At 39.9% G+C, this 23,689-nt stretch overlaps 3 protein-coding genes across 3 annotated transcripts in view; all 3 read left to right on the top strand.

Annotated features, from left to right (window-relative positions):
* Positions 1 to 931, top strand: part of LOC139286270 (mucin-5B-like) — a 31,219-nt gene extending 30,288 nt beyond the window's left edge. Inside the window, exons 45-46 of the mRNA XM_070907011.1 lie at positions 35 to 158; positions 285 to 931. Coding sequence (XP_070763112.1) covers positions 35 to 158; positions 285 to 462 — 302 coding nt within the window. The 3' untranslated portion in view covers positions 463 to 931. The remainder of the gene's footprint in view (positions 1 to 34; positions 159 to 284) is intronic.
* Positions 932 to 2,155: 1,224 nt separating this feature from the next.
* gtf2h1 (general transcription factor IIH, polypeptide 1) lies at positions 2,156 to 9,585 on the top strand. The gene is made up of 15 exons (XM_070907695.1): positions 2,156 to 2,288; positions 2,728 to 2,896; positions 2,996 to 3,188; positions 3,938 to 4,103; positions 4,266 to 4,359; positions 4,616 to 4,765; positions 4,934 to 5,013; positions 5,140 to 5,273; positions 5,354 to 5,441; positions 5,538 to 5,626; positions 6,310 to 6,427; positions 7,155 to 7,245; positions 7,515 to 7,630; positions 8,667 to 8,759; positions 8,836 to 9,585. Exons 2-15 carry the CDS (start codon positions 2,743 to 2,745, stop codon positions 8,920 to 8,922), a joined length of 1,653 nt encoding a protein of 550 aa, XP_070763796.1. The 5' UTR covers positions 2,156 to 2,288; positions 2,728 to 2,742; the 3' UTR covers positions 8,923 to 9,585.
* Positions 9,586 to 9,862: 277 nt separating this feature from the next.
* Positions 9,863 to 22,938, top strand: hps5 (HPS5 biogenesis of lysosomal organelles complex 2 subunit 2). Its single transcript, XM_070906697.1, has 23 exons — positions 9,863 to 10,008; positions 11,932 to 12,061; positions 12,458 to 12,568; positions 12,728 to 12,792; positions 12,959 to 13,151; positions 13,918 to 14,048; positions 14,809 to 15,027; positions 15,121 to 15,192; positions 15,381 to 15,469; positions 15,689 to 15,867; positions 16,436 to 16,594; positions 16,988 to 17,147; positions 18,398 to 18,515; positions 18,865 to 19,002; positions 19,226 to 19,294; positions 19,394 to 19,950; positions 20,212 to 20,332; positions 20,412 to 20,561; positions 20,651 to 20,770; positions 21,025 to 21,138; positions 21,260 to 21,366; positions 21,707 to 21,998; positions 22,326 to 22,938. The coding sequence occupies exons 2-23, from the start codon at positions 11,954 to 11,956 to the stop codon at positions 22,384 to 22,386; spliced, it is 3,333 nt and encodes a 1,110-aa protein (XP_070762798.1). The 5' UTR covers positions 9,863 to 10,008; positions 11,932 to 11,953; the 3' UTR covers positions 22,387 to 22,938.
* The last annotated feature ends 751 nt before the right edge of the window (positions 22,939 to 23,689 follow it).

The following is a 23,689-nucleotide window of genomic DNA, read 5'->3' as shown; positions in this document are numbered from 1 at the left end:
GATGAAAAAGCTCATGCTCATGTGTCATTCACAGGTACCCCTCGGCACAACTGTCAAATGAACAGGAACACCACCTATCTGCAGACAAAGAACTGCAAGTCAGTCGTGCCAGTGGAAATCACAGCCTGTGAGGGGTCCTGTGGAGCGTCCTCGTCAACGTGAGTATATCTGGTGGATATACAGTACAAACTACTTTCTCAATCATGCTAAAACCACCTGTTCAGTTTTCATATGAAGAGCAGGTGGATGACACTGATCCTGTCTGAAACTGTCTCTATTTATAGGTACTCCGCGGAGAGCAACAGTTTGATGCATTCATGCTCATGCTGTCAAGAAATGGCCACCAGTAAGAAGGAGGTGGAGATGATCTGCACCGATGGCAGCAAGATAAAGCACTCCTACATTTCAGTTGACAAGTGTGGTTGCAAAGTTGCTGAATGTCCTAAGAACACCACAGACTAATGTCAAAAACATTGAAAACTAAGCTTAATTGAAAATCTGACTATTATACTTTTATAAACTTTAACAAAAACTCCAAACACCACCAAAGACACAAATCTGTGTGTACGGCAGCCCCAAATAAGGGCAAATAAGTTAAACCTTTTAAACAGCAGAGATGTTGTGGTCTGAAATGTCCCACACCTCTGGAAATTGGCCCTTTGTACCTCACTTTTCTCTATTGCCCCATGATGGCAGCACATATTTGTGTCATGGTGTCTCTTTTAGCTTTTGAAGAGGTTGCTCCTTTATACAAACTTTATGATGTGGTGTTTTCAGTCTTAGAGGGTGTTTCTCTTCATTTTTACTATTAATGACTTGAGTTGAGTGACTTGTGTGATTGATAAAAGACACAATCAATAAAAGACTGTCAAGAATATACAAACTATCTTTGTTCAACATCTGAATATCATTAAAACTCAGGTTTACTGATGATCATGTGTTTTTCTTTTTTTTACTTCTTGGATATTTTTTACATGTTTCTTAAAGTCATTAGTCCTCATTTCATTTAAATAGATATATTTTACCTATGGCAGACCACCATCATTTATCATTTTAGATGTATTATTTCATACATATTTGATATGTAGATATATAGTCAGTCACCTACAAGCGCATACATTGAGTCCACTTCCAATAATTAATCAACTCTAAAATATATTCTTTTGTAAGTGATAATTCTGAAATCGAGGAAAGCCTACATTTTCCCCAATGTACAATAAGCAAACATTGTTTGTATTCACTACATACACATTTCTGTAACATATTGTTTTGTCTTGAATTCACAAAGTGCTGGTTTACCCTGGCCATTGGGCTCCAATACATTTGAATAAGCACAACTTTATTTAGGAATACACAGCCCAAACTAAACTTAAATATTTTGACACAGGGCCCCTTCAGAGGACAGGGCCAAAAGATCTGGTAATAGATAATACATTTACCGATTTAGTTGATATTGCACTTTAGTGTTGCAAAATGTCTAACAACTTGTCCATATGAGTGAGAGGATTGTCTGCAGGCAAGATTCAGTAAACAGATTCAGATATTTAGCTTTGAGCGTCTGTAAATCAGAGCAAAGAAGGGGAGCAAAGAAATGTGTGAAAGTGGGAGCAGCTGAGATGGTTTGACGAATAGCAGTCTATGACAATACATCTTGACTACTCACAGTTATGTAGCCTGTCTCTGTAATATCATATGCATTAAATATGAATAGGGGAGCCTGGAATCAGTTGCAACATTCATACGCTTTTTCTTCTTTTCTGCCATCACCGACTCCTTTGGAAGCAAAATAAAACAATATGTTTATAAATACAAAACGAATAAATTAAATAAAAAGTATTGACTAATTTGATATTAATAATGATTAATATGGATGTCTGCATTAAATTAACCGGGTCATACTGCCACACATTTTATAAAATGGGCTATTTTAATATTATAATAGTCAAGTTTAATATCATCATTAATAATATTCGCATTAGTAGTGGTTGATTTGATAATGTGGTTAAACTGTGCTGTAAATATTATCTGGATCTTGCTGTATAGATTAAGAGTTCAGCGGGCTCAGACTGGAACTGATTCGTGATAGCGTCATCCACCCGGAACGTTTTTAGTGTAACACACAGCTTGGCAGTCATGTCGGCGCAGAAGTCAGGACGCACAGTGTTAGAGTAGTCAAATTCCTGTTTAAAATAACTCATTCTGTAATTTTTATATTCAAGAATACATTAGTTAGAGGTTATGTGTTGAAGGAAAGCGACGTATTTGTTGCAGTTTCGATTTATTTTGAGGTAAAATAAGTTTATTGCCGACTTCTCCCTCAGGCTTTTTTCTTCTTGACTGTTAACGTTAGCTAACGTATCGCTGGTTAGCTAAGTTGATATGATAAAACCGTAAACACGACAGTGGCTTGCTTGTGTTTAGATGCATTACTAAACAGGATAAAGGCGTTGTATTAAGTATAACATTTACTCAGGACGTTGTAGTGAAACCAGCTGAAATAGTTCGCACTTGTATCTCATACAAAGTGGTTACCATAATATCCCCCGTTAATGTCGCTAATGTTAATTCTGTAACGACTAGGCGGTTTAGAGACAGGGTTAGATAGATGTTTATGAGGTAACGCATTTCTTTCTAATGTCCTGATTATTCTTTTAATTGTGAGATTGTGTCAATACTGCTGTGCATGATTGTTAATGATAATCAATGACAGTTTATTTGCTTTCTCAGTTATTTGTTTGAGCCATGGCATCACTATCAGAGGAGGTGCTGCTGGTGGTGAAAAAGGTTCGCCAGAGGAAGCAGGATGGCACGCTGTATCTGATGGCTGAACGTATAGCCTGGGGTCCAGAGGGCAAAGATCGCTTCACAGTCAGTCACTTGTATGCAGATATTCGCTGTGAGTACTTGATACCATCAAATTACAAGTAGTGCTAAAATAATAATGATATTTTGGTGGTGGCGTGCTCAAGCTGCACTTTATTTGTTTTCTGTACAGGTCAGAAGATCAGCCCAGATGGTAAATCCAAAATTCAGCTCCAGCTGGTCCTTCACACTGGTGAGAGTACCACATTCCACTTTGCCAATGACAGTAGTGCACTCAAAGACAGAGATGCTGCCAAGGAACTGCTGCAGCAGCTACTGCCCAAGTTCAAGAAGAAAGCCAACAAGGAATTGGAGGAGAAAAACAGGTGAGATTGTCCTTAAAGGATAAGTCTGGTAACATTTGGTTTCTCTTATTGTAAACAAAAGACAAAGACAAAAGACAAAAAACAATAATTAATTTGTCCTTCTAACAAGTATTGTCTGTGTATCCAAAGCCTAATAAAGCTTTTTCCTTGCTGCCATAGACCTCCATTGTGTCCAAAAACTATTAAGAGTCTATTATACTATTTTGAGTCAATCCCACATACAGCGTTCTGGTGTATGCATAACTCACTAGCGCACCAAATTCATCTACAACAAAATCCTGCTTTACTCCTGTTTGAGTTATGTAAAATGTTTTTGTTTTTTTAAACTACAGTGCCCAGCTATGTTAGGAAATAATTGAACCTTTTTTTTGTTTTGTGTTGTTTTTTTAAATGAGTTTTTGGACCCATTTTTAAAGATTTACATCCTCTGTAGGAACAAATGGGCTTGGTACTGAGAGCCCCAAACAGGGTAAAGAAGTCTATGATGTTCAGTTTTTGTTGAAACGTGAGCATGGGAGTTCACTGTTGACCTTGGGGACAGTATGTGTGACTATAATAATCTCAACTGAAGATCCACTTAGTTGAAACTGTTTTGGAGAGGTGTTGATTAAACTGGTCATATTGGAGGCTGTAGTTAGCTGTAGTTAACAATTAACAGCATCATGTCAAAATTACGAAGGAAGTTTTTAGGCAATTCATTCCTTAATTAATTTAATTCTCAAAATATTGCCTTTTATTTTCTCCTGTAGAATGCTTCAAGAAGATCCAGTGCTTTTCCAGTTATATAAAGATCTCGTGGTCAGCCAAGTGATCAGTGCTGACGAATTCTGGGCCAACCGGTTAGGAGACATAAACAACACAGACCCTGCAGTATACAACAACAAACAGGAAGTCGGTATATCTGGAGCCTTTCTGGTGAGTATATCAAGCCTGGCACAATTAGACCTTACATTTTGAAAACAACCTAATCTTGAATTTCATAATTGAGCCCTGCATTGACAACTTCAGCATTAGCAACATCTCAGCATTAACAACATACTGTTCAACGTCAACAGCTTACATTTTCTTGCTTTACAGGCAGACATTAGGCCTCAGACAGATGGCTGCAATGGCTTGAGATATAATCTGACCGCTGACATTATTGAATCCATCTTCAGAACATACCCTGCAGGTAAACCATAACATCTTAACTTTGAAATTATGTCATCAATTGCAACAGTAATGTTAGACCAAGAAAAGGATGCTACAAATGATTAACTCAATGTCAGTCAGAGAAGAAGAATTTCTTGGTGAAATCAGCTAGACAGTGTAGTTCATCCCTGTTCACCTCAGTAACTGATATTACTGATATGTGTTCTACTGTTCCTCATCAATTACATAAAAGATTGGACTAAATATATTTATATCAACTTGTGTTGTACTTGCAGTGAAGCAGAAGTATAGTGAAAATGTGCCTCATAACCTGACGGAGAAGGAGTTCTGGACCCGCTTTTTCCAGTCCCATTATTTTCATAGAGACCGCATCAGCACAGGAACACAGGATATCTTCTCAGAGTGTGCCAAGCAGGATGAAAAGGGTAGGAGTTTTAAAGCGTTTTCAGGTGCCAATCTGACATATGAATGCAAAGATTTTCCAGCGATGTCTGTACACGTATTATTTCAACATTTAATTCATTACTGCAAATGAAACTGCCGAGCCACAACTCTGTTTTTATGTGTAAAAGTTTTAAATGTGTCTCATGCAGGGTTAAAGTCTATGGTGGTTCAAGGAGTGAAGAATCCTTTGGTGGACCTCATGTCGTTGGAGGATAACACATTAGATGAGGTGAGATTTGATGAGATGATTAGCTAATCACTGCCACATCATACTGGTCAAAAATCATTTACTTGTATAGCTCATTTTTTCCTCTTCGTCCTTCGACCTCAAGACTTGGTATTTTCTGTGACACAGGGTTACGGCGTTTGCACAACAACACCCTCAACTTCCAATTCAAACAGGACTGTGAAGGAGAGCAGCAACGCGGCCATTATAAAGCGGTTCAACCATCACAGTGCCATGGTCCTGGCAGCAGGCTCACGCAAGGGGTGAAGAAATGACTGTTTGAAAAAAAATATCACTTGCTCAGTGTCTTAAATGTTTTGCTAACTGTATCGTATTTTTACAGGGAAACACCAACTGACCAAGCAAGTGAGACAAGCAGTACAGATGGAAACTCGAGGGATTCTGACTTCTTCCAGCCTCCTGTAAAGAAGGTATGATGGCTCTGTGGCTTTAACAGAGTTTTTCCAAAATATTGTTGTTACTCTGTAACTGACGGAGTCACTTTTTTCTGTTGGCAAACTTTCTAGGTTAAATTACAAGAAGCCATTGAATATGAAGATCTGCAAAGAGAAAACAGACCAAAAACAGTCGCGTTAAACCTCAAGAAGTCTGACAGGTACAGTTTGTCCACATTTCATTTTTTCTTACTTTTTTGTTACATGTTGTTAATTCCAAATATCATTTATGAAACACATTTTTCGTAGATTAATATTTTCATGTAACACCTATTAATAAATAATACACAGCGGATGATGTTTTGAATTAACTTAGTCTGTTTTCAAACCATCACATAACACTGTATTAAGTATTCAGTTTTTCATAGATGAAACAGAGAAAAGTGCATTTCAGAAGCTGTAACCACCAAATATTTTGTATTTTTACTTTATATTAAACAGTAGATTATCAAACTTGCCTGTGAGACTTTTGAGGCCTCTGTAGCCAGAAATCAACTGCAGAATTTGGGAGGAGACTAATCTGTTGAGGGAAAGTCTCACTTCCTCTGGGCAGAGTGCTCACTTTGTATAGTTTGGAAATAGAGTTTGTTTTTCATTTTACAGTTCAGATTTCACGGTTAAAGTTCCTGCCAGTGGCCTTAACCCTACACAATGTCCACAATGTCACTTCAGCATGTGCTTCTTTCCCCCACTTCTTTGCTTTCAGCTGATAAAACAGACATATTTCTGCCTTAGAAATTGTCCAGGAATTAAATATTGCATTTTTTGTTTATGTATTCTTGGTTGAATTTATGATGATGTGTTCTAATATAATGTTTCTAACCCCCTCTCTTTATTTATAAAGGTATGCTCATGGTCCTGTGCCACTTCAGTCCCAACAGTATACGACAAGCCAGGATATCATCAACTCTGTCAACTACATCCGGCATGAGATGGTCAATTACAAACCCAACCTCACTCAGGTTAGATCATACACACTATGTTACTGTAACTTTATCATGTATTAGGAAAGTTTAATGTGGAAAATCATTGCCATCAGATCTTAACCAGGTGAATTCACACAATCACCAGATTGTAAACAGGTCGGCTGCACAAAACACTCGGTTATGATTCCACAATCACTGACCTTTGGACAAAGATTAATGATCATACAGCTCAGAAGTCCAATAACAACACATTCTATTCTCAGGTTAAGGTCAGGAAGCCTGTTCCTTCTAGTCACACATCTCTAGGTTTCCCACTTCTTGTGAGCATTTAAGGCCCCCTAGAAGCACTGTGGACTGGGTAGGCAGGCCTTTGCAGACCTCAGTCAGGGGTTTCTGTGTATCTGCATTTGTGAGAAATCATCCGTCATGACGGTATTTGGTGCCAAAGCAGACATTGTGCATATGGGAGAGGCTACTTGTATCTAGTTGGTACCGCTACCAGCACCTATTAGTTTCTTTGGTCAGGTCAGGCGATTTAGATTGTGACAAACAAGGACCTGCTGGCAAATATAGCAAACTATAACCAAACCTCTTAGAGCTGAAAATGTGATTTAAGATCATGCACATATGATTGTGTTGTTCAGATATTTCCATGTGACTTAATCCAGGGTTGGAGTTCTCCTGAAAAGTCAGGAAGATGTACCTTGTTTAACGTATGAATGGTGTCTTCAAAGTGTGTAACTACAGTAATTACTCTTTGCAGGTGTTGTCCAGCACAATAGCAACTTCTGCCATTGCAGCACTGTCTCCAGGTGGCGTCCTCATGCTGGCAGGAGCACAGCAAGCCATAAATCGTAAGTGTGTTGGACAATTGCTGAGTAAAGTTAATATTACTTGCTGTGAAAGGTGATCAGTGGGTGCCTACAGCATATGTAGTGTGTGAGGCCGCTGAAATGCCTCTGAGCATCACACTGAACTTCACGGTGCTTCCATAAGACCACTGTCTGTGTGTTCTGTAGAGATGGAGAGATGGATTATTTATGTACAGGTCGACAAAATCTCTTCTTTTTGCTGGTACTTTACTTTGCTTTTTCGTTTCAATCTTTGTTTATTTATTTTTCAGAGATGGTACCTACTGAGGTTCAAGGAGAGCTGAAGCATCTTTATGTAGCTGCTGGAGAGCTGTTGAGACACTTCTGGTCCTGTTTTCCTGTAAACACACCGTTTTTGGAGGAGAAGGTGACTAATATTCACTGTATTTAAAAAGAGGGTCCACAGTAAGTTATTCCCTGTCTTGACAGCCATGATTTTGGCAACAAAAAAATTGGCACTTCTAATACTTACATACAAATCAATTAGTATTTCTGTGTGGTTTAAAGAAAATATAAACCACACTTGTCCACAACAGTGTAGCCAACAGAAGGTATCATATTTCATACATAATAAAAAGCACATAATGCCCCTTGGACTTTTTCATGTTTTATTGTTGCATCACACTGAATCACAGTAGATGTTAGCCAAGTTTTTATTTTTAACTATTTTTATTATGCTTCTCAACACAAACACAGATCCAACAATACACAGTGATCAGGAGAACTAAACATCTGGTTTGGATCCATGATATATGATGCACTTAGCACATAATATACTCAGAAGAGATAATTGCACACTCACATAAATATGTTGTGGAAGTATGAACGGGAAAACATAGCATATAAACTCTCCCATTACAGTTGACAGGGATGCAACTAATAAATATCTGGAGAGACAGAAGGGAAAATAAATAATAATAATACATTTTACCATTATAAAGAAGGATAGGAAGAGGAAAATTATCAATTTTACATTTAAATCTGTATGTTAGATATTCCATTTGTATTAGCTCAAATATCAGCTTATGCCATCCCACAACTGGACAGAAAATGTTAAGAATACTAAACAGCCTTCTTTGATGAGAGCCTTAAATATAAGGACTCTGTAAATCTTGGCTATGCTTTTTGACACTAATCTCAACATTTTGAGTTTTATATATACTTAACTAAATAAGTTATAGATATTTGTTTTCACATGGACAACATATTTTGCATCCACTTTGAAACTAAATTGGCTATCCATAAGACACAAACTTTTCCCATCAGTATGTGTCAGTATATTTATATATATATTTTTTTAGTTTTATAGCATAATCTCCATCACTACCACCACTACTATTACAGGTGCCAATCACCCCTCATAAAGAATAGTAAGCTTTTTTTCCCTCATACTTTTCACATAGGTGATGAAGATGAAGTCGAACCTCGAGAGATTTCAGATGACCAAGCTTTGTCCTTTTCAGGAGAAGATTCAGCATCAGTACTTAAGTACAAATGTAAGTTATTAATAATTACACAATAATGGCTTATACCAAGTGGCACTTGTATTAAATCTCTTTGATCTTCCCACAGCTCACAGGGCATTTGGAGGAGATGTTGCAGACAGCTTATAGCAAGTTCCACATCTGGCAGACCCGTCGCATGATGAGGAAAACCTGAGGACTGACGGTTTGTCAAAGAGAGGACAAGGAAGACGAGTATATGGACAAATGGCCTGTGAAGGTTCTCCAGACTGCTGTGAAGAGACCACAGATCACAGCCTGATGGGGCGTGGTTCACAGGGGCTTAATGAGGATATAGTTGGATGCTGCTACATCCCCAACTGTTCAACAGAGACTAACTGCATCTCAGTCACAAATAACTGTAATTAATTTCTTTCTCTTTTGTTTGTGTTTTCTCAATGGTTGAGAGATCGGTGCCGGTAATGGTTAAATGGGACTTTCAAAATGGTGTAATATGACCAAATTTCAGATGGAATAAAAGAAAGGCACTCAGGGCAACAGGCTGAGGTGTGAGATGCAAGCAGAGGGCTGCCAACATGTGTTTCATCTGTGCACAGAGCAGAGAAAGAGCTTGGACATAACAAGGGGCCCCTCTGAGCACTGGGTCGATTTTAGGAACAAAGTTCCAGGAAATCAGAAGCAAAAGGCGAAGTGAATATAGCAATACTGTAAAGACATTTCACACTCGAGTGCATTAGTGTGTGTGTGTGTGTGTGTGACTCAAATCACACTGTCACTGGTTTGTTATGTCTGCACCCTCTGTCTGCACTGAAGACAAAAGTGTTACTCTGAATTAAAGTGAGCATAAAGCTTTTGTTCAAGCCGCTCTGTTGAAACTGTAGTATTTCATTACGTCCATGCACCTCAACTTACTTGTGCTATTGTTAATACTGTCATTCATTGTTTAGGTTTTTTTTTAATATATAAACTACAGCATCTATAGCTGTAGGTGCCTGTTACCTTTCTTAATGCGCAGCGTTAGCCGCTTTGGATAATATGGAGGTGGTGACGTCCAGCGAAGCCTCCCGCGCGGCTGTTGGGAAGCCGTCGCGCTGCTTTCAGGAAGTGTCCTCACATCAGCTGAGTGGAGCTGTGACAGGTCGGCTGGCTGCCCCGTCACAGTGGCGTGACACTGACCGCTGACTTTCTCGGCCGCAAAACGAACAAAACCAGTGATGTAAGACAGCGGTTTGGAGTGGATTTGTAGACGGTAGCGCTGGAGTGTCACTCCGATTCCCATTTGGTGAGTTTAACTGACAAGACGATGAGTGAATGGCAACATCAGTGTCTTGGCTAGCTAGCATGTTTGCTAACTTGTTATTGCAAATATCGTGACATAACATAGTAACATAGTCTTCTGATGTATCTTAGTTTTAAGACACTGTCTTACATATTTAATATAGCCATGCCGTGCTCATATTTAATTATTTGAAGGATTTCGACGTGCCTTTTAGTTTTGATGGAAAGGTTAGCATCAGTGTCAGCAGACGGGTCTCGTGATGCACACCGCACTAATCGGCCGATAGAATCGTCCCCTTTAAGTTTGCAGCGCAGAAACTCACTTTACTGTGTATTATCAACTAAACGAAAAGGAGCTAACATTATACAGTTATCCGAGTGACTGAGTCGCAGTAACTGCCGTAAACCAGGAAGGTCTGAGCACGAAAGCTTGAAATTTCAAGGTTTGTTGACTGTTATTAACGTTAACGTTGGGAGGTTATGGTAACGGTCAATTAGAATGTCTGTGCTAACGTTCCACCAGTTTCCTCTTTAACGTTAGCTACTAACGCTACATTTATGTTATTCAAGTAACGCTACTTGTAGGCACCTATATAGGCGTCACATTTGAGGTACCGGTACTTTCCTTGGGTATTTTCATTTCATGCCACTTAATACTTATACTCCACGACAATTCTGAGAGACATTTGAGTCCCCTGCATTTATTTGACTGCTCTAGTGACTTCAACGCTACAAGGTTTTACATACAAAACAACACACACAATGAGCTTTTACAATCGTGCATTGTTATGGTTTAAATTTCCCAACAGTATGTAAATGACTTAAAATTAGCTCCTCTTTGACCAGCTACAATAATAAAATCCTATTTACATATATTGCATCAGTATTGGTCATCTTTGTTAAATACTTGCAGAGGTCAGCAGTTTTTCTTTTGATACTTGAAGTAAGTTGGCTATCAATACATTTTCAATGCGGTACTTCAACTTCTAACAACTTAAAGTATTCTTACAGTGTATTATTGCCACTTTCACCTTTTAAGTAAGGGGTCTGAATACTTCCTCCAACACTGACCGCAAGGCTGATTGCAAAAAAATCAATGTAAAAAGTAAAAAGCCACACACACACATTGAGCCTGTGCTGTCTTTAGAGAAATAAGCAGTTTGGCACTACTTATGCTTAAACAGAATCAGTGTCAGGCTGAGGCTCTGGGCTGGATCAGGTGAATGGCTGCCCCTTGGCCCCACAGGTTCAACATGTCAGGTGGTTTGTTATAATGTGGTTAAGTGCAGTTTTGTCAGTGTGCAACACTCAAAATCAAAATCAAAATCCAGTGCCTCTGGATTATGATCCAGACTTTAGGTCTTGTCTTGTGTATCAGGACCTCTGTATATAGCAATTTTAGGGGCCAATTTTGCAGGTCAATTCAACTATGGTCAAATCTGTGCTCATCCTCATCCCCAAATACATCCCTGTTGCAGTAGAGTGCTAACAAATACAGAGGTCAGAGTTGACTGCTACTTCTCACCTTCTCTCGAGATGTGTCAACTACTTAAATGCTTAGAAGCAATTATGTCATTAAGTTTTAACACATTTTTTTCCTGATTACTCTAAAGATCTGCAATTTTAGTTTTACTTCTGCTTCCTCATAAGTTCACTTAAAACCACAACAAGTAAATCAAAGCCAAACTACAGTTTGTTGTGCTGCATTTTCAGCTGAATGGTGTCCTCTGGTCAAGGCTGTCTGTATGGCAATATTAACTCCTGGACAAGAGACATTTGAACAACACTTATACCACACTAGAGATGATGGCATGGGTGTCATGACTGCTCAATTTGAGAGGGTTGGTATGTGAGGAAGCAGAGTAGTGACTCTTGAAGTCTCTCACATTTGTTTTCACACTATGCTGACTGTCTCACTCTCTCTCAGTTGTAAAGGATCACCAGTGACGATGCCGCTGATACCAGTTGTGCCAGAGAACCACAGTCATGTACTGGCAGAGTTTGACTGCCTCGATCCACTTCTGTCTGCTCTCCGATTAGACTCTGGCAGGCTCAAGGTAGGTTTCACCGTCACATGTCTGAGTCAGTGTTAAAATGAAGATTTATAGTAGCTTATTATTTGATGTTTTTGAAGTACTAGAGTGAAAAAGTACTGAATTACCCCTACTGTAAATAGTTAGTGGGCCTGTACCTCATGTACCTTGTACTCACAGTACATGATGTACAGATTAATAAATGTAAATGTAATGTAAGTAAAAACCCAACAGCCACAATGGACTTTAAAGGCAGAAAATGTCTAGCCGATCACAACATCAGATTGTTTGAGTCTTAGGAGAAGTGGGAACACTAAAAACGAATTACGACATGCTATCACAAAATAATTTTTATCTAACAATGTGTCTACATGAACAGATGGGTCAACTATTTCTAAATGTGACTCTGTTGTGTTGCAGTGTACTTGTTTGGCAGTGTCAAGGAAGTGGCTCGCATTAGGAACATCAGCAGGAGGGTTGCACCTAATTCAGAGGGAGGGCTGGAAACAAAGGCTCATCCTCACTCACAAGGTAATATGTGACTGAGTACCTATTATGCAGAAATACAGAGTTGACTATCGTTCTCCTGTTAACTGGTACAGCTGCACATAATAAGGGATACAGTGTTTGTATTTGTCGGTTTCTCATAATTTTGTGTTAACTCCTAACCCGCAGTGCACTCTTTTTCAGGAGGGATCTATCACTCAGGTGGCGTGTTGCTCTCACGATGAAGACTTTATCGCTGTTGCAACAAGGTTAGAATCTCTCCATGAAGTAAAGAAATGTTTCATACTTATCTGCCCTCAAACACAATTCACCCCATGTCACCTTCCTCCTCGTCTCTCATCTCCCACACATCTCTGTGTTTGGTCGTGTTGCCTGTATTTTTCACAGTGTTTGCTGTGTTTGTCTCTGCTCCAGTCAGGGTCTGGTGGTGGTGTGGGAGCTGCAGCTGGAGCGGCGGGGCCGTCCAGAGAGAGTCAGTGTGTCCTGGGAGCACCGAGGTCAGGCCATCACTGCACTCTGCTGGGACACCAGCATACTCAGAGTTTTTGTCGGGGACTCAGGAGGCAAGGTGTCCTTTCTCCGAGCAGGATCCTCCAAGCTGGGCAAGGTAGTGACTGCTGATTAACTGCTGTGAAAAGTACTTTCCTCAATAATTATGTACATAAAGTAAATGCAGCCTTTGAAAAGATTTAGGCACTTTCTAGTTGATACACTTGCAGTTTGTAAGGTTTCAGAACTTAATCGAATCAGCGGGCCTTAATGCAAGCCAGGTGACAGAGGTTCATTCATTCTCTGAGTCCTCTAACCTGCTTACAGTCCACAACCACAGAGATGGTGGTTCGATCTCAAACATTCATTGTGTGCAAGACAATCTAAGGCTGTGATTTCTGTGTAGTAGATGTTACCATCAAGTACTGACTGACAGTGTGCCCACACGTTGGCTATTTGTTTCTGTTTAAAGTTGATTTTCCTCTCAAACTGAAATGCCCTGCATATCTGGAAGGTAGAAAATTGATCTTATAACATATTGTTTGCTTTGGAAAATGTGTTGCATTAATGTAAAGTGTAAGGAGGTTGTAGTAAATAGGGTAAAATGTTCAAAACCACTGGCATAGTGAATTGGGTGATTTTGTTTTTGTTATTAGCTGTTTTCACATACAGTAGATGTGTCACATCTGTGTCTTGGCAACAGCAATCACGTGGGAATGAGAGAAAATTGTTTAAAGCTCTCAAGCTCTTTAAAGGTTTTCCTTTTCTTACACTGATCCAGCAAAATGAACCGTTGTCACTCTTTGCTGTGTTTTTATATACATCCTTCTTCATATCCATGCCACATGAGATTGTTTATTTGGTATTGTTTTCTTTGTGTCTAGGGGTCAGCATTCGTTATTTTCCCTGTTCAGACCGTCACCACTGTGGACTCCAAAGTGGTTCAGCTCTCGTACCAAGATGGACGCCTGATGGTGTCCTCCCTGAGCCGCTGCTACCTCTGTGACACAGAGAGGTGAGTACAGATCAAATCAAACCATGTTTTTAAACATGCTATACAAATAAATCTGATCAAAGTGCTGTACAAAATGAAGTGAAAGGCACAACAATAGCAAGTAAAAGACATCAGTAGTAAATAGTAATAAAATAAAATGAAATAAAATGGCACAATAACAACAATAAATGGTAATGAAGAATACAAGATATTCAGACAGATGTAAAACAGAAACAGAATAAAAACTTGTAAGATCAATTTATAAACTAGAAGATTTATAAAATATTAAAAGATTGACACTACTAAGAGCAACCAAAGGCCAGTGAAAACATGTACGTTTTGAGTTTTGTCTTAAAAGTCTCAATGGAGAGGGAAGCTTGGAAGCGGAAGGCTATTCCAAAGTTTTGGTGCTGCCACAGCAAAGACACGATCTCCCTTACACACAGCCTTGATCGTGGAACTGTTAAAAGCAGTTGTTCAGAGGATCTGAGAGGCCTAGAGTTGGATTGGGGGCAGAGAAGTTCTGAAATGTACAGGGGTGCCAGTCCATGTATGGCTTTAAAAACAAATAAAATAACTTTGACAGGTAGCCAGTGCAGGGATGCGAGTACTGGTGTAATGCTGAGTCTAATTTGGCTGATTAATGAAATAAGAAAAAGACACTTAAATTGGATTCCTGAAGCAACTCTGTCAAAATGTTCTATATGTTGATCATTTTACTCACTCATTATCCCTTGACGTCTCAGCAGTGGTGTATTTTTCTGTCTTTACCTGCCTTCAGGGAGAAGTTCTGGCGTGTTGGAAACAAGGAGCGTGACGGGGAGTATGGAGCTTGTTTTTTCCCTCAGAACAGGGGATTATTAGTTGGTCAGCCCCCCTTGCTGTACTGTGCCCGGCCCGGGTCTCGAATATGGGAGGCCAGTTTTAATGGCGAGGTTCTGAGCACCCATCAGTTCAAACAGCCACTTGCCTGTCCTCCTGTACCTCTCATCACTTACAGGTACTGATTGTTTTTGCTTTAAGTTGTCTTCTTTAAAAGGCCAAACTCCTAATTTGTCCTCTAATTTGTCTTTTTTTCCTGTGTTACCTGCAGAAATGAGCCACATTACAAACCACTACAGAAGAGTGCCCAGTCAATCGCCTTCCCTAAACTGCTTTATGTGGGGTAATGTTATTATCTGAGTTGTTGGGCGTCAATTACTACTACTATTACTTTTTAATTTATCTATATGTACGTTATTGAATACAAGGCAAACATGTTAATCAGACAACATCAGTCAAAAAACATCATTGTTAAATGATAACTGTCGGAGTCTTGGCTTGACTAACTGTACGCCTTATTTATTTGTGTAGAGACCAAAACTTGCTGACCTGGACTGATTCAGCTATTTATATCTTCACACCTCAGAATGGACAAGTGCTTCTGTGGACTGAAGTCAAAGGTGTGTTTGCTGTTTTCAGTCATTTAGCAAAACATTTTATTGATAAACACGCACAAGCTGTAAATATGTTGATACAGGACCAAGAAGTATTCTTACTCTTGAAATAATTAGGACCACTAGGAATCATAATATTTAATCATTTTACTATTGATCATCCAGACGTTTTGTTCCTGTTTGTTTTACTGTAAATTGATCCAAACTTGTTATCTGGTGTCGTAGACTTGATTGATATTGCAGTCTACCGCAGTGAGCTCTTCTGTCTCCATGGCAGCGGACGTCTGTCCCACCTCTCCCTGTTATCTGCTGAGCGCTGTGTTGAGCGTCTGCTACGGAGGGAGTCCTGGCCTCTAGCTGCTGTAGTCTGCTGTATGTTCCAGCACACAATCACCACCAGCAGGGTAAGATGGCTGCTGCTGCTGCGCTAGCTGGCCTCGTCTTCTGTGTACAGTGTAACCTAGATTCCAGTCTTATCTGGACTAAGCTGTTCTTATGACTTTCTGACTTCCTGTGTTCCTAAGGATAAAGCACAGAATGTACCTGTTCACCTGAGGTCCCTCATCTTGATGACCTGTGCATAAAAAGAAACATAAATGTGCAGGTGCTAGATATGGCTCCTGCTATGACTAAGAAACAGTTTTATACTTTCAACAAGGACTATCTAAGTAGTTGACATTATGACCATCTCAACACAGCACATAAATAACTTGACTTTACATTCTATAGTAGTTTGTATTAAAAAGATGTACTATATGCTCCAGGTGAGTCTGAGTTGGTGGAGATGGTTAAAAGCAAATGTAAAAAATGTACATTCTACAGGTCAAAGTTTGAAGTAAATCAAACATTTTAGAAAAAAAGGTATCTGAGCCCGACGTCATGATCTGAGTAAGAGCTCACTTGCTGTGTTGCTTTTGGTAGTGTTGATAAAGTATGACTGAACTCCTTGCTCACCATTCCTGTTTAATTCAGGCCAGGAAATCAATTCCCATCGACCGCCTTGAACACCTCAGGTCCCAGCTCAGTCCCAGCACACACCTGGAGCTGACTGGCCAGCTGGAGGAAGTCATCACTAAACTAGAGCCCCTGGACTCCGCCTCCAGCAGCCGCAGAAGTAGCATCTCCTCACATGTAAGTTAAAGTTGATTTCTCTGTATAATCAATTAGCCGGGTAATGGCGACCACCATAACTGGACATTTAGCATCCTACTTCCCTTTCATTTACCTTTCTGTGGGACCCATTGAATATTGTTGCTATGGATACCATTCAGTTAATGAAGGACAAGTTTCTCTGTGGCATTACTTTAAATTGGTTGTTCGGAGAGGAATCGCAGGTTTCAACAGTGGAATTAAACTTGTATGTATAAAATCAGCTTAGTGTTGTACACAGAAGAAGCAGAGCACTGTTGTGAACAGGAACGTCCGTTCAATACATTTTTTCTATGAGCCGTTTGTAACTGAAGCGCGCAGGTTCTGTAAATCTGTATACACATGTAACAAACGAGTGGACATGTCATTATCCAGGAGAGCTTCAACGTCCTTGACTGTGGGATCTATCGTGTGATCAGCCGCAGAGGAAGTCAGTCAGATGAGGAGACGAGCTCCCTCATCAATCACTCCATGTCTGAGGAGGAGCGGCTCAAAGAGTTCAGTTTTGTGCAGGAGGAAGATCAGGTGGATCACGGTAAGAGATCATCAGCTGCCAAATGAACAAATGCTGTCAGTAGAAATGACTGTTATCTTAAAAGTTACAAAATTGTTTCTCAATTTCATACATAGTCAATTTCAGGTTTTTGTAGACAATAACCCTTAGGACGGTCTAATTTAAATTTTTATGAATAAACAGGTGGTTTTTAAATGTTAATAAAATAATTACTCATTATAAGGTTATTATGATATTTCTGGATATAAACTCATTTACCCTAACAGTGTAATAATAATGATAATCAACACCGCTTTTATATTATCTTCTTATTAAACTTTCTTATTTACCCCTTTTTTTATTTACTCTGCACACCATTTGTGCAGAGTGATATGGACACAGTATCCAGCTGTACAGAACAGATTCAGAGGTCATGGTGTTTTCATCCGATCTCTGTCAAAACAAACTCTTCTTCAGCAAAGCAAATGAAATTGGCCGCGCTAATGCTAAAACAACACCACAGCAAACCAGAAACGTATTCACACACACTCTGTTTCTTTCTTCACGCCTTCTTTTTCCTTCGTTTCTGACTCTCTCTCTCTCTCTCTCTCTCTCTGTATACTGTGTGTGTGTGTGTGTGTGTGTGTGTGTGTGTTTGTAGCAGGAACAAACTCTTTTTCTTCTGAGTTCAATGTGAAAAGAGAGTGAAGTTATTTTCAGTTTTACATCTACCACCAATAAATACCTGAATAGTAAAAAAAAATAAAACATGAAGGAAAAATTCCAAATAAGATATTTGTGGAGCATCTTTAGCTGCTGAAGGATTTATCAATATAAACATGCGACATGATAATAATTTTACTCTTTGACTCTGTTGTCATAACTATCCCATGTACCTGTTTGTAATACTGTCTTGTATGTTTGCCTCTAACATGAATGTGTTTTTGATTTGATTTGAAAAATACATAAAATCATTGAATCAGTTCTGCTATGCTGTACCACTGGATTTTCTGTGAGAGCTGAATGATCACTCTGATGGCTGACATGCTTTACAAATATATTGCCACACTGTTAATATCAAGTTTCTTGTCTGTTCCATTGTATCACACATATATCACCATTTTGGTTCAGTTTTTCTGCATTGTGCCACATTTAATTTACATTTCCTCTATAGTGGTGTCTGGCACCTTTGCTCCATCTGCTTGCATTATGTCCTCTGCCTCTCATCATTCGCCTCCAGTACTCCATCCATCTGTGTTTTTCCTCTGGCTCTTGCCCCCATCTTTATTCAGATCCACAGAGCAGTGAGCGTATGGAGGCTGAGCGATCTGAGCAAGGCCTGCAGTTCCACCTCCCCCTCTCATTCCGCCCCAAACCCCCTCGCATCGCACTGCAGGCCGTCAAAGACAGGTGAACATCCAGAGAAATAAAGGACAAATATGCCAACAGCTTTAAACAGAAAAATATGTCACAGCTCACTTGTACTTCTTTCATTTATTTTTTTTTATGAGGATTGAAACTCCTACAGTAACCTATAATTCAAGCGCAGCTGTGCTTTTAGACGGCTTACTTCCCCTTTCCACTGAAGACCCACATTTAGTTTTTTAAATTCACATTGTTCACCTGTGGCAGGTTTCATTTCCAAGCATCACACTCAGTCATTTGACATATGAAATTGTCCAGTGTTCAGATTTTAAACCCATTTAATGTAATCTTATTGTTGAAAGGTTGTTTTATTATTCGATATTCTTTTCGTCAGTGTTTCTAGTTTTGTTAAGAAGACAACCGAGAAGATCAACACCCTCCAGATGAACTCGGAGCTCTGGCAACGACCTGAATTCAGAGAGGGCGGACAGGCTGACACCACAGCCTCATACTCAGAGGAAATGGACAATGAGTGAGTACGGACCTATAAAAATTTAAAACCAATTTCTACTGAGAACAGACGCGTCTATATGTTGTTGTTGTTGTTGTAATTGTGATAAAAGAAATAGAGAAATTAGTCCACATTTATTGCTTATTTTCTTTGACTTTTTGGCCAAAGTGCTTGTAGCTTTGTTCTGAAAAGACTTACTAAAAGTAAATCAGATAAAACCAGTGAATTGTATTTGTTGTCACAGAGTTTATGATGAAATGCCTAACACAGAGGCCGACATGCAGGAGCTTCGATCAGCAACAGAGCATGCTCTGTAAGTACTACACTTTCTTAGATTCCTGATTGCAAGATTTCACAACCTTTTACTCAGTTTTGATTGTAGAAACTGAACTGAACATTTTCCCAACATCAGTTCACAGATCCAAGATCCTTTGGTGCTACTAGATCCAGTCTGCCTGGGAGAAACTCTGCTGGAGTGGCTGCTGGTGCTGGAACGCATACTCGGACCTGTAGAACACAGGTCAACTGCTGCGGGTGATTCAAACGTGGATGGACCAGGAGAGGAGAGGTGGGAGAGGGATTATTTTAACTCCTGCTCATCAGGAGAACCAACAGAGAGCATTACAGAGGAGAAGAAAGAAGAGTCTCCTGAGCTCGAAGGGAAAGAGGGCCGGTGTGACTCCACTGAGAAGGAGCCTGAGGTTTCAAGTGGGAGCCCTCCAGAGCCTGTTCGAGTGGTGTCTCCGAAACCTGTACCATCAGATCTCCTGGCTGATCTCACCCAGCTGGCAACACTGTACACAGAGCTGAGCTGCTTTAGAAACCAGGAGAATGAACAAGCATTGGGGTGCACAACTTTCCTGCGCCGCTACTTCTTTCTGCTGGACCAAGAGCGCGTGAGAAGAATGTGTCTGCTGTGTTATCAGGAGCAGCCGGAGGTGCAGAGCTCCTTCACCGAGGCCATGCTAGGTGAGAAGCTTGTTCTTAAATCGCTTGACCATACCAGACCCACTCTGGTTTAATCCTTTTTTTGTATTATATTTTCAGATTTCAAATTTCACAAATACAGAAAGAAAAAGATGGAAAAATGCACTCAAATAAGAAATAAAAGAGCAGTGTTAGGCTGCAGTACATATATTTCAAAATAGTTTTCACTGTGTAGTCAAAGAAAGGTCCTTGTGATGGTGATTCCAATGATTTGGAAAATGAACTTTTTGTCGTTCTGTGTAGGTCTCACTCAGTGCAGTAAGGTGGTGGAGGTTATTCAGAGAGGTGATTTGCTGAGATCACTGCGCAGTCTGAGAGAGCTGCAGGCCTGGAGTGCACCTCCTCTCCTTGCTCACTTGCACAGGTCAGTATTTCTTTCATCGCACACTTATATCACAGTTGTGCTGAACCTTGTAAAGTAAGTTCACTGTGTTATTATCTAGGCTGTATGAGAAGCATGGGGAGGCGGCTGTACGCTCGTTTACTCAGTTCTATCCTACGATAACTCCTGCTGACGTAATGACCATGGCTCAGCAAAGCCACTTCCTGGCATACCTGGATAATCTGGTCCAATCACGAACTGAGGAGCACAGGTACATCTTAAGTTTAATCTTTTTGTCTAAGATAAAAAAGACATTAAAGTCCCCTTGTTGCTGAATTTTACATTAATTTCTTCCTCTAGGATGTCCTTTCTGCAGTCCCTGCTGGAACCAGAATCACTGAGACAGGATTGGCTGGAGCTGGCACTTACCCATGATGCCCCTCAACACTGTGATACCCTGACCCCTGATGGACAGCCCAGGTCTGTTTCTGTTGGTGTGTGCAAAATACAAAATAACACCTATGTTCCTTTAGTGAAATTTTTCTAGTTTGAGACTAGAAATCAACCAAAAATTTAAAATACAAATACTACACCTGGATGGACTTGAACTAAGCTTCTATCATGCGTACATTTCACTACGGGATTCTGTTTGGGCCACAACAAGTTAAAATAATGAAGTGAAAGTAAAGTATAAGAATAATTGTAACTGGGAATTCATGTGACTCCTGCTGCAGGTGGCATTCTCATTGTTTCACTTGGGGTTACGGACGCCTCTTGTCTCTCCTGATTGGTCTTCCTGCAGACCTGTCCTCCAAGCAGAAGATGGCAGAGACTTGCCGCAGTCACGGGTACTTCTAAGTTTCATTGACTCAATAGGACAAGTCTTTTTTCTTTCTTTCTTTTTTTTTTGCTGTTGATGGGGTGGTTTACATGGTCCTATATAATCTTCTGTATAATGTGTGTTCGCAGTTACTGGACAGGCTACCTCTACCTCTGCCGTGTGCTGCAGCGTCGCACTGAAGCGTTCTCCACCATCTGTCAGCTGGATGACATCAGTCTGCTGGAGGAACCTGAGGGTAAAACTTCTTCCCAAAATCATTTCCTTTCACACTTTCATGCTGAAGCAGAATTATAATCTCTAATGGGCTAGCAGTGCAGCTGTTGATAATGGTATAGCACGGCACTTATCCCAGTATACCACTAGAGTTTATGCTTGGTTGGCCATTTGAGGGCAGCTTCCTTGTGATGAACTTGGACATTTTGAACTTGATGAGTAAAGGAGGGAAGATTTTTTTTTTAAACCCAGGTAATTAATGATTTAGCTTAATGACACTGTCTGCACTCATTGTGTGTGAGTGGCTTCCCTGGCTACCACCTAAATGAGTTAAACTGTACTGGCTCTCTGTTATTTTCCAGGAGTTGCGCCCCAGACCTTGGAAGAGTGGAAGCTCTTGATCCAGATCTCTCAGCGTTGCAGCAGCATGGCGGACTCAGAGCAGGTAACAGGTGTGAACGGGAGCAGCTGGTCCAACGGCTCAGCGGACTGTGGTGGAAAGATCAGCCCGGAGAACCTGACCCTGATGCTGGCTCGGACTGCAGGGCCCGACCGCGCCTTGGCTGTCCTGGAGGAGTGTGGGGTGCAGCTGGTCCTTTCGCCGCACTCCAAACTGGTCTGTGAGCTGCTGAGAGTCACAGAGAAGAGGCAGAGGTGGGTCAGGGAGCCAATTACCAAACTTTTATAAGCACACAAGAACGAGAACGAACTGTTATGTATATGTTTTTAGTTGTAGACAATAAAAATCAACCAAACATATACACAAAAGGGGATTTTCTGACATGATTCTGTTTATCTTGAAATACTAGGGGGAATGCTATTTTGATTAATCAACTTTACTAAATTTCCCTTTTGAAGAGAGCAGAATAAAACATTTGAGAGGTCTCCAGTGGTTTGGAGAGCATGACAGTTATCTTGGTGGTCTGAAAATCCTTTTAAAATTATTGGATATTGAACAGTTTCTTATGTTTTCTGTTTCAGAGCAATGATCCAGACGATGCTAGAGCGCTGCGATCGCTTCCTGTGGTCTCAGCATGCCTAACTAAAGATCACGGCTGTGTGGACAGCAGCCTCTCTACGCCAAACGAGATAACTAACACTGTATGTAAGTCTCCCCACTAACTGCTGTTGAAGCTGTGACTTAATTTATGCACTGTGGTATTTGTCAAAGCTTTCCAGTTTAAATTAAGGTACTTCTCTATCTTTTAAACATTTACTTCACATTTTCTATGCATGGATATTTCCAGTATTATCCTCTTCATTCTATGTGCTTGCCAGTTTGATCAATATTCAGATGTACATTACTGTTTTTTTTGCATGTACAGATATATACAAATATATGTATGACAACAATGAGCTGTCAATAATTACAGTGAAATGTTCTAACCAGGTAATATAATGTGAATAAAAGCTGTCTATATTGTTTTTGTTTGTTTTTTACGAACAAAAGGTTTCAGTCGGCATGATAGTCAGGCCTGGTGAATGTGTATTATTACCCCATGTAATCATGTCAATAACATTTGGAAGAAGTCCACATAAAGAGAAGAGAATAAACACAAGAGTGGCTCTAATCCAACCTGAATATTAATGAATAATAATATGCTTTTGTTTATTACTCCAAGTTTCTCTGTCTTTTTTCTTAACTTTAATTTTATTCAAATTACAAAACAAAATCCATCATATCCGTAGTATCCAACCACGTAGATAGATTTGGTTCACTTGTTGAGGTTTTTGAGAGACAGGTTAAAGGAAAACAACCACATAAAATAATCCACACATCTAGAGACCGTTACGCACGGGAAAGCCGTTGAGCCAACCCATTATCTACCTGTATGTCAAGTATTTGCTTGTATTTTCTTCAACGGGACATTTTTGAGAACAAAAGATTTCTACATTTCAGATCTGGAACGTCAACAGCACATACAGTAGATGATGGGTAATGCTGGACAACAGAGATAATGTTAATAACAACGTAATGAAATGGGACCGATGACTCATTTGATGGTATCACACACCTGGAGCATCAAAGGGAAGAAGCAGGCGGCAGAGAAGTCCTTTGATTTTTAAAGGCTCATACTGGAGACAACCAGGCTTTATGAGTCACATCCTCTACAGTGATTTAACTGAGAGCTTTCTGTCTAATCCTTAATGCTTTCTTATGTTCATCCTCATTCTTCATCATTTCCCAGAATCCTCACCTGTCTATGTCACCGGCACAGGGACGATCAGCTTGAAGGTTTTGGCATGTGGCAAAGACACAGACATGTAATGAAAATGATCCACAGAAAATGAACTTTACATGTCATCGTGAAATCCCATTTCACTACTTAATAATAATAATAATA

Source organism: Enoplosus armatus, chromosome 6 (assembly GCF_043641665.1).
Source record: "Enoplosus armatus isolate fEnoArm2 chromosome 6, fEnoArm2.hap1, whole genome shotgun sequence".
Taxonomy (NCBI): Eukaryota; Metazoa; Chordata; class Actinopteri; order Centrarchiformes; family Enoplosidae; genus Enoplosus; species Enoplosus armatus.
Note: the sequence above shows the minus strand (reverse complement) of the source record. Positions and strands in the feature narration are given on the sequence as shown.